The 8,736-nt window shown below is 51.7% G+C and overlaps 3 protein-coding genes across 3 annotated transcripts; 1 reads left to right on the top strand and 2 right to left on the bottom strand.

Annotated features, from left to right (window-relative positions):
• Nucleotides 1-291: 291 nt before the first annotated feature.
• DQ04_07251020 (hypothetical protein) lies at nt 292-1,242 on the top strand (the record flags this gene model as incomplete). Its single annotated transcript, XM_009315085.1, has 1 exon — nt 292-1,242. The coding sequence occupies one exon, from the start codon at nt 292-294 to the stop codon at nt 1,240-1,242; it is 951 nt and encodes a 316-aa protein (XP_009313360.1).
• A 6,230-nt stretch (nt 1,243-7,472) lies between these two features.
• Nucleotides 7,473-7,880, bottom strand: DQ04_07251010 (hypothetical protein; the record flags this gene model as incomplete). The annotated part of the gene is made up of 1 exon (XM_009315084.1): nt 7,473-7,880. One exon carries the CDS (start codon nt 7,878-7,880, stop codon nt 7,473-7,475), a length of 408 nt encoding a protein of 135 aa, XP_009313359.1.
• Nucleotides 7,881-8,154: 274 nt separating this feature from the next.
• DQ04_07251000 (hypothetical protein) lies at nt 8,155-8,424 on the bottom strand (the record flags this gene model as incomplete). Its single annotated transcript, XM_009315083.1, has 1 exon — nt 8,155-8,424. The coding sequence occupies one exon, from the start codon at nt 8,422-8,424 to the stop codon at nt 8,155-8,157; it is 270 nt and encodes an 89-aa protein (XP_009313358.1).
• Nucleotides 8,425-8,736: the final 312 nt, after the last annotated feature.

Raw genomic sequence — 8,736 nt, 5'->3', positions numbered from 1 at the left:
GGAGGGAAGGATGGTCCAGGAGGGAAGGATGGGCCAGGAGGGAAGGATGGGCCAGGAGGGAAGGATGGGCCAGGAGGGAAGGATGGGCCAGGAGGGAAGGATGGGCAAGGAGAGAAGGATGGGGGGTCGGACGGGAAGGACGGTCAAACGGAGAAGGAAAAATCGACCGAAGGGACAAAAGGCAACACGACGACAGGAAAGGAAACAACACCATCGAGTACGGGTGAAGCTTCGAAGAGAGACGATCCTGCTACCGACACACAAGTCCAGCTGGATGACAACATTCGCACGATGGTGGTGGTTAGTGACAAGGCTGGTTCCAAGCTTACCGTAAAGGAGACAGAGAAGAAAGTGTCACTTAAAGATGCAGACGGCAAGGCTGCGGAGTACGAGGCGGATGAGGTGCTGCGAGCAAGCAAGGCGACTGTGGAAAACTCCGCGTTGTTGCGCGAACTCATCCGTCAGGTGGAGTCGAGTCACAGCACTGCCCTCATTCTGGCTAATGGCAAGAACCAGCAGTCCGTCAGTCAAGGTGTTGCGCTGTCAACCATAAAGGCCATCATGGCATCTCTCAAGAAGGGCGAGGTGGAAAAGGGAACCAAGTATGAGGTCTACATGACTGCTGCCTCGATGCCGACACCTTCCACGGCCAAGGATCTTTTCGCCGACTCGGTCGCAGCACCAAAGCCTGTGCGTATTGGATCTAACCCCATATTCGGTGCTTGTCTGATGGACCTCAAGGAAAAGATGCCGAGGAACGAGAGCGATGCTGAGTCCCACTTGCGTGGTGCTTTAAAGAAGTCAACCGATCCAAAGGAACCTGTCCTGGTGCATCTGGTGGTGAAGCAGATCAAGAAATCGACCGGTACTGGCGTTGGCGTGTGTCTCTCGTCCGTGCAGTTTGTTTTTGCCAAGGAGCAAGGCGACTATTTCAGGGCCATGCATGACAAGGACGAGAAGGTTGTGCCTCTTCCTCTCTTCAAGGAGGTTGTGGGTGGCAGTCGCTATGCAGTTGTTGTTGCTGCTGTGTCTGGGGATGATGCTGCCAGGGAGACGGTAGTTCTTTGTGGTGGTGCTAAGCTGCGGGGGTCAAGAGGTGGGAGCCCCACTGTGGCGGCCAATCCACTAAAAACAGCGAGTTCTGCTGGAAAAAAGCCTACTGAAAGTAATAAGAAGTCTAAGCGCGGGGGTTTTTGGAGTGGTGGGTGCTGCGGTTCTGCTCCGGTGGCAGAGAAGAAGTGATGCAGGTGGTGAAGCGGGTGCTGTTAGAATGCGTCTTGTAAGTCACTACAATTTAAGGATAGACTTGGACATGCGGGGGGCGGTTGAAATCTTGTGGATGATGAGCAAGTAGTTAAATTTGTTGTTTTATTTGGCCAATAGAGGTTATCACTCGGGGATGCTAGAGACTAAAGCCGTTATCGTGAACAAAAAAGAAATGTGTGATGAGGTGTCTGCGTGCCGTGCATGGGCATTCCGGAGAGCAATGGAGTGCCGTCAATGACACTCTTAAGGTAAGGCTGAGCATCAAGCCAAGATGCAGCATAAACTGATCACACTGACCGGGAACAGCGCATGAGAGCCATTGGAAAAAGCGGGTATTCCTGTAATCAAAGATGGTTGAATTTGGTGCAGAGGGATGGCCTACGCCTCGTGCCAGTGTTTCTAGTGAAAAGTTTTTTTGGGAATAGAAACGCATCCCTCCACATGAAAAGAAACCGCCCTTTCAAATTTAGCTCAGTCTTTGTCTAATTCCTCAGCAACTCTCTGTATGGCACGCAGAGCCCGAGAAACCGAGGACCGCAGAGGTTGGGGGATGTGTTTCTCAGGTGCGTCGAGGTCCGTTGCGTCGGCCGAACTCAATCCGAGCTCGACCCTTGTTGAGCAGTTTGCATCGCGTGTTGGGCGCCTGCGAAGATGTGCTGAGGCTGTCCCTGTAGTGAATGGACCTTGAGTGTGGTCGTGCCCCCCTCTAGTCATCCTCTTAGAAAGAAAAAGTGCTACGATGCGGGAAAGGTGTCCCTTTTTGTGGTGTACGCAACAGAAGTGGAGTTCCATCCATTTGCGCCCATCCCAGTAAATGGTAGAAGCGTTTCCAGTCTCTCATCTACTCTGGTGGCAAATGTCCAGCCATATGGGGGCCATGAATTTGTCGCGCGGTTTTTGTTTGTCACATCGCAGACTCTTTTATGGGAGCAACTAGAAGATAAAAATATGCTTTGTTTTTGTTTTTTGAGCCGGCAGCGAAACTGGCTTGACAGGCGACATGTGAATAATTGTTCTGCCGACCCACACAATAACCCTCTCGTTTGCTTTTTTTTTTGTGTTTTTGTTTTTTGCGTTTGTTTTTTGGATTCCTGGGTGTATGCGATTGACAGACGGGCCACCCCTGGTGGTGGCCACTGTACAAAGCAGGGGCAGTGGCATACGATGGGGGCTCTGTGGGTGGGCTTGACGTTGGCCAAAGCTCGGTAGCCAGCGCATCCATATAGTTTCACTTGCTTGTTTGTTATTGTGTATTTGTGAATATCGAAAATGAAACGTTCCTTGTGAATAAAACGTTTTTTATGCGGATATGCCCACTATTATTATTCAAGCATACCATGTCTTCTGATGTCGTCAGGAAGTATCGCATAGAAGACGGCCGGGTGGGCGTGTGTATGTTGGCGTGCTGGCTATGACAGGTGACGAGTGACGCGGGGGTCAGTGTTTTTTTTTCTGCAGACAACCCGTAAGCATAGCCTCTGCCTGTTGCTGCACGGCGAGCCATTTTCATTCTGTGGTGGTATTCGAAGCAATGAGGAGTAGTGAGGCAGTTTGAGTTGTTGCTTTCAAATAAGAAAAAAGAGTCAGTCGCGTTCTGCTAGCGCATCAACGATTGTTCTGAAGAGTTACCCTGCACATGCACAGCGGCCGCGCGCCCCCGAGGTGTTGAGGAGTTTCGTGGAGTGGAGACCCGCCAGAGGGGGTTAGGCAATAGAAACAAAGGACCAACCAGAAGAAATGCCTGAAAGAATAACGGTGATGTGTGTGTTTTTCCCAGCCTCGGCTCCAACCCCATCCTGATGTGTACTATTGTTCAACGAGATGAGGCTACTAAATGTGCGTGTCTCAAGAATNCCAGCCTCGGCTCCAACCCCATCCTGATGTGTACTATTGTTCAACGAGATGAGGCTACTAAATGTGCGTGTCTCAAGAATTTAACCTTTTTTCGCAGTATTACTGTGAAATGTTGTTTATATATGCATGGCAACTCGTAAGGTAGAAAAAAGACAAACCAGATTATTGACTCTTCATGAATCTTCCTATGTGGTTACTGTGTTATGCTGACGGGTCGTTTTTTGCTTTACTAGTAGTAGAAAATATATCGAGGCATGTACACTCTTTGGAGGTTCATTGCACTTAACGGCGCGGCAGAAAGGTGTGTGAAGTGCGGCGTTCAATATCGCCAAACGTGTTTCGTTTTATAGTTTGAATTTGAGATGCGCCATCATTGTAAAAAATATTGGTTATATATATATATATATATATATATATATATAAACAAGATTTGCGGTTTGTTTTGCCGAAAACTCTCACATCTGCGGCAAGTGCCTCCGCAAGGCGCACGCCAGGAGGGAGAAAACAGTATGACCGCTGACGGTTGGGAAAAGAGGACAGCCACGGTGTGACTCCTTGACCAGGTTTTCGTTGGTATCATTGTTGTCTATTCAAAAAGATGATGATGCGGGCCCGTGCACACATGCCGAAACACACTTTTGGCTAGAAGTCTCTATTGTTACATTCTCGTTTTCTCTCTTGGCTGTTCCACTTCATCGAAGTTGAGGATCTAGAGTGTTGTTCATTCTGTGGTGAAGGAAGGAAAAAGAATGCAAAGCAGCGCCACCAGCAAGCCGGTGCCGCCGCCAGCGGTGTCCCCTTCAGGATCCATTCTTCAGCGTCAAAGCTCTATTCTTAAAAAACAGGAAGGAACTGGTACCACGGCAACAGGAAAGCCTGGCGTGACAACGGGAGGAACTGCCACCACAGCAGCAGGAAGGCCTGGCGTGACAACAGGAGGAACTGCCACCACAGCAGCAGGAAGGCCTGGCGTGACAACAGGAGGAACTGCCACCACAGCAGCAGGAAGGCCTGGCGTGACAACAGGAGGAACTGCCACCACAGCAACAGGAAAGCCGGGTGTGACAACAGGAGGAATTGGTGGGGCGGGCGCTGGGCGGGATGCCAGTGCATATGGCACATCCTCCCGACCCAGTGGAGGGCTTGGCCAACCCAACAATTCCACAGGAGGATACCCGAATCAAGGATCAACGTCAACCACTTCCGCAGGCTATGGATCAGGGCCGTATGGGCTTCCCAACCGAGGCCCCGGACCGGTAGGTAATTCTATGGCGGGGGGTGCAATGGGGGCCGCGGCGCCACCTCAAAACGGTTCAATGGGGGCCTCAAGCTTCGGCCCTGGGGGCTCTTTCCAGCGTCCGGGCTCTATGGGCAGTGCGTATGGCATGCCGAGTGGAATGGGGGGCAGTTTTTATGGTGCCGGAGCAGGCGGAAGTGCGTACGGATCAGGAGCAGGTGGAAGTATGTACGGGCCAGGAGCAGGCAGAAGTGCGTACGGGTCAGGAGCAGGTGGAAGTATGTACGGGCGAGGAGCAGGTGGAAGTATGTACGGGTCAGGAGCAGGCGGAAGTATGTACGGGCCAGGCGCAGGCGGAAGTATGTACGGGCCAGGCGCAGGTGGAAGTATGTACGGGCCAGGCGCAGGTGGAAGTATGTACGGGCCAGGAGCAGGTGGAAGTATGTACGGGCCAGGAATGGGGGGCAGTATGTACGGGCTAGGAATGGGGGGCAGTATGTACGGGCCAGGAATGGGAGGCAGTATGTACGGGCTCGGAATGGGAGGCAGTATGTACGGGCTAGGAATGGGCAGCAGTATGTACGGGCCAGGAATGGGTGGAAGCACAATCGGCCTGGGAGGACATATGGGCAGCATGTATGGTACAGGGATCGGCATGGCTCCGCAATGGGGCAGCATGGCGAACATGGGCCACAGTAGCTCGCAAGGTAGCATATATGGCAGCGACGTCCTCCACAGGTCGGGCTCCAATTATAAAATTGATTTGCTGTTCCCCAATACTTCCACCCTTGGTAGCGAACGACTGAAACGCAGTGGTAAGCGTGGTGGGCAGGTTACCTCAGGTAAAAGGGGTGATAAAGGCACGTCGGCAGCGACTGGTACGTCGGTTTCCAAACTTATGGTTCGAAAAACGAGCTTCTCAAAGAGTGAAGACGCGGATTCAAAGGCAAAAACCACCACGAGCACAGGCGCCAATGGAGTTGCGAAGGCAAAGGTTCCTGCGAACTACAACATTCACTCGCTTGTCGTTCTTGACAAGGAGGGTGACGCATCGAAGAATGCGGTAATGTCTGTAAAGGATCCCAAGACAATTGTGTTCAAGAGGCCCGACGGAAAGGATGAAACGTTTGAAAATGACGAGTCTCTTACGCGTGATAAGAAGACGAGCAGCGTTAGTTCAGTTCTTCTTCTTGACCTACAATCGAACTGGCTTGCCGGGCACACCTCGGGGCTCCTCGTCGCTGGTGGTAAAGACCGTGGCGAAGAAACTGTCTCGTTCGCACGGGAATTTCTCATGCAGTCTTTGGGGAAGGTTGAGAGCGAAAAGAAAGAAAAGTCCATCACATTCGATGTCACCATTACAATGGGCGCCGTGGAGTCCTCCGACCGAATTCTTGATCTTCTTGACCCTGACAAAAGCACGTATGAAAAGATGCAGCTTGGTTCAAGTCCTGTGTTTGGCCCGTGTCTCCGTGGTATGAAGACGAAGACCGTCACCTCTGCAAAGGACTGCGGCAGCGCCTTCGATGAGGCCATCAAGCGTAGTGACAATAAGAAGAACTTAATTGTTGGGTTCTTTGTACTCAAGCAGATGAAGAAGAGCACCAAGGAGAACGAGGTCCACCTGTCCTCCCTATGTTTGGGAATCGCCAGGGAGGAGATTTCCCATTTCATTGGGCTAAAGGAGAAGAGCAAATCGGAGCCATGCACACTGTTCCGTTATGCTGTTGGTGGTGGTAGTGTGACAGTAAGTGCGTTGTTGCTGTCGGACCGCGACGCCGAAGGCCGCAGGGGCCTCGAGATGGAGCGAATGATGCGGGAGATCAAGAACTCGCCCCCTCGCAGCGGTAACATCAAGCGCTGCCTCGAGATGACAAATAAGGAAATAACTCGGCAGAAGGAAAAAATGGGGAAGATGGGTGATACGGAAAAGAAGTCGGTCGAACGCATGTTGGCTCGCATGGAGATAATGGTGAAGGACTGCGAGGAAATGCTGTCGAAGCCGGAGACCACCGCGCCGAAGGGATACGCTATGGGCTAAGAAACCGCTAATGTTTGCAGGCAATAAGGCACACACAGGGGAGGTAGCCAGTTACTGTTACTGAATAGTCGTTTCCCCTTCCCCCTTTCATAGTGCTTCTCTGGTTTTATTTCTCTTCCTACATATGTCTTTTTTTCTTCTTTGGGCCTTTATTCCAAATCCTCTCTTTTACATTCCTCTCCCCACCGCAGAGATGCGTTTTTTTTTTTCCTGTCGTTTATTTTTGTTTTTGTTTTTCGGCTGCGTGTGTGTCGGTGTCTGTTTAAAAGAATGTGTAAAGCAAAAAAAAAAGTAAAGGAGTGGGAGTCATTAAAGGCTTGATGAGGGAAACGTAGGTGTTTTGTTTGCCGCCGTCGCATTCATAGTTCTCCAAAAATGGGGTCTTGACAGTACGAGAGGAATCAGTGTGAGATTATTGACAACAAAAAAGAAAGAAGAGCGAAAAAAAAGAGGGGGGGCATTACGAGTGGAAACTGTCAATGATAAGTGAATAAAGCACTTTTTGTCCGTGCCCTCCCTTGTGTTGAGCCAAGACAGAAGTGCAAACGAATATATTCATACGTGCATGTGTATATTTTGTTGTTGTTGGTTAACGTGCAGGGAAAAGGGGGGGAAAAAAAAAAAGAAAAATCTGGCCGCTGCTACCGAAGGATCTCCCTGGAGCAGGTGCATTGATGCGTTTTGCATCACTATCTTACTGACATTGTTCTATAGAATCGCGAAGGCAGATTAGGGGCCAAGGCAAAAGAGGCAATAAAGAGAAACACAACGGGCTATTGTGAAAAAAAAAAGTGGTGTGCAATGGGTGACGTAGCCGTCCGGGATAACAAAGAGAAGACCGCATGTTGTGTACAATACATTCTTTGCCTTCCCCATCATATATCAGCCCATGTTTTTCCCTAAGAGTAAGGGTGTCCCCTTTGATCCATTTGCCGCCGCCAGTTTTTTAAGGTTTTTTTTTCGCCCTTCTTTAAATTACTGGGACAGTCTGAATCTTTATTTTCTTGACCTCTTCGGTGCCGCTTGATTAAATTTCACACGATCTTTTTCGTTTGGTTGTTTTTGTTGTGGTTTCTAACTTAGTTTGGCTAAAAGCGAGCAGGCATACACTTCGTAAGGCTTCAAGAGAAATGAGTTCCAGGGCTCCTGTTCGCACCGTGAACCCTTCCCGACCCTCTGCTGGGCCCGCGAACGGCGCAGCAGGACCCGTCCGGCCTTCGGGTGCTTCTGCCGCGGGGAATCCTGTGCGTAGCAGTGCGGGACCAGTCCCTGCAAAAAGTGGCGTCGGCTCCGGGCTTGGAGGCCCTGCACCCAGATCCATGGGTGCAGCGCCACCGCGCCCAGGGATGGGCGGAGCCCCACCCGGTGCCAGACCGGGAGCGGGGATGGGCGGAGCCCCACCTGGTGCCAGACCGGGAGCGGGGATGAACGGAGCCCCACCTGGTGCCAGACCGGGAGCGGGGATGAATACGGGTTCGTCATTTACCAATGGAGGAAGCCTTTACAAAGGAACGAGCCAGCGCCCCACATCCATGAACGGCAGTGGGTACGGCGGGGGAAGCCTTTACGGAGGAACGAGCCAGCGCCCCACATCCATGAACGGCAGTGGGTACGGCGGAGGAAGTCTTTATGGAGGAATGGGCTCACGCACTGGCTCTATGGGTGGCAGTGGGTACGGAATGCAGCGCCCGAGTGTTGGTGGCCCAATGGGGAGCGGATATGGTGGCTTCGGCTCGATGAATGGAATGAACAGCGGCTACGGTTCCATGTACGGTATGGGCGGTCCTGCGGGCGGTCCTATGCCCATGGGCAGTATGTACGGTTCACAAATGGGCAGCATGTACGGCATGGGCGGTCCAATGGGCATGCCCATGGGCAGTATGTACGGCATGGGAGGTCCAATGGGCATGCCCATGGGCAGTATGTACGGCATGGGAGGTCCAATGGGCATGTCCATGGGTAGCATGTACGGCATGGGAGGTCCAATGGGTAGCATGTACGGCATGGGCGGTCCAATGGGTAGCATGTATGGTCCTATGGGTCATCCAATGTGCATGCCCATGGGCAGCATGTGCGGTCCTATGGGCATGCCCATGGGAAGCATGTACGGTGTGAACAGCATGTACGGCATGGGCAGTATGTACGGGAGCATCATTGAGGCCGCATCTCGCCGCAACAGCTTCCTTGCCCGCAATGACCTAATTCGTGCATCGGTGAGTTCGACGGGCAAGGATAAGGATAAGGATAAGGATGACAAGAAGAAGGAAGAGAATAAGAAGGACAAGGATGATAAGCCAACTTCGACTGGTCCCACTACCTCAACGTCTACCTCCACAAA

Source organism: Trypanosoma grayi, assembly GCF_000691245.1.
Source record: "Trypanosoma grayi strain ANR4 Tgr_725_V1, whole genome shotgun sequence".
In the NCBI taxonomy this organism is placed as follows: domain Eukaryota; phylum Euglenozoa; class Kinetoplastea; order Trypanosomatida; family Trypanosomatidae; genus Trypanosoma; species Trypanosoma grayi.
The sequence above is the reverse complement of the archived record's forward strand: the minus strand, read 5'-3'. Positions and strand labels throughout refer to the sequence as shown.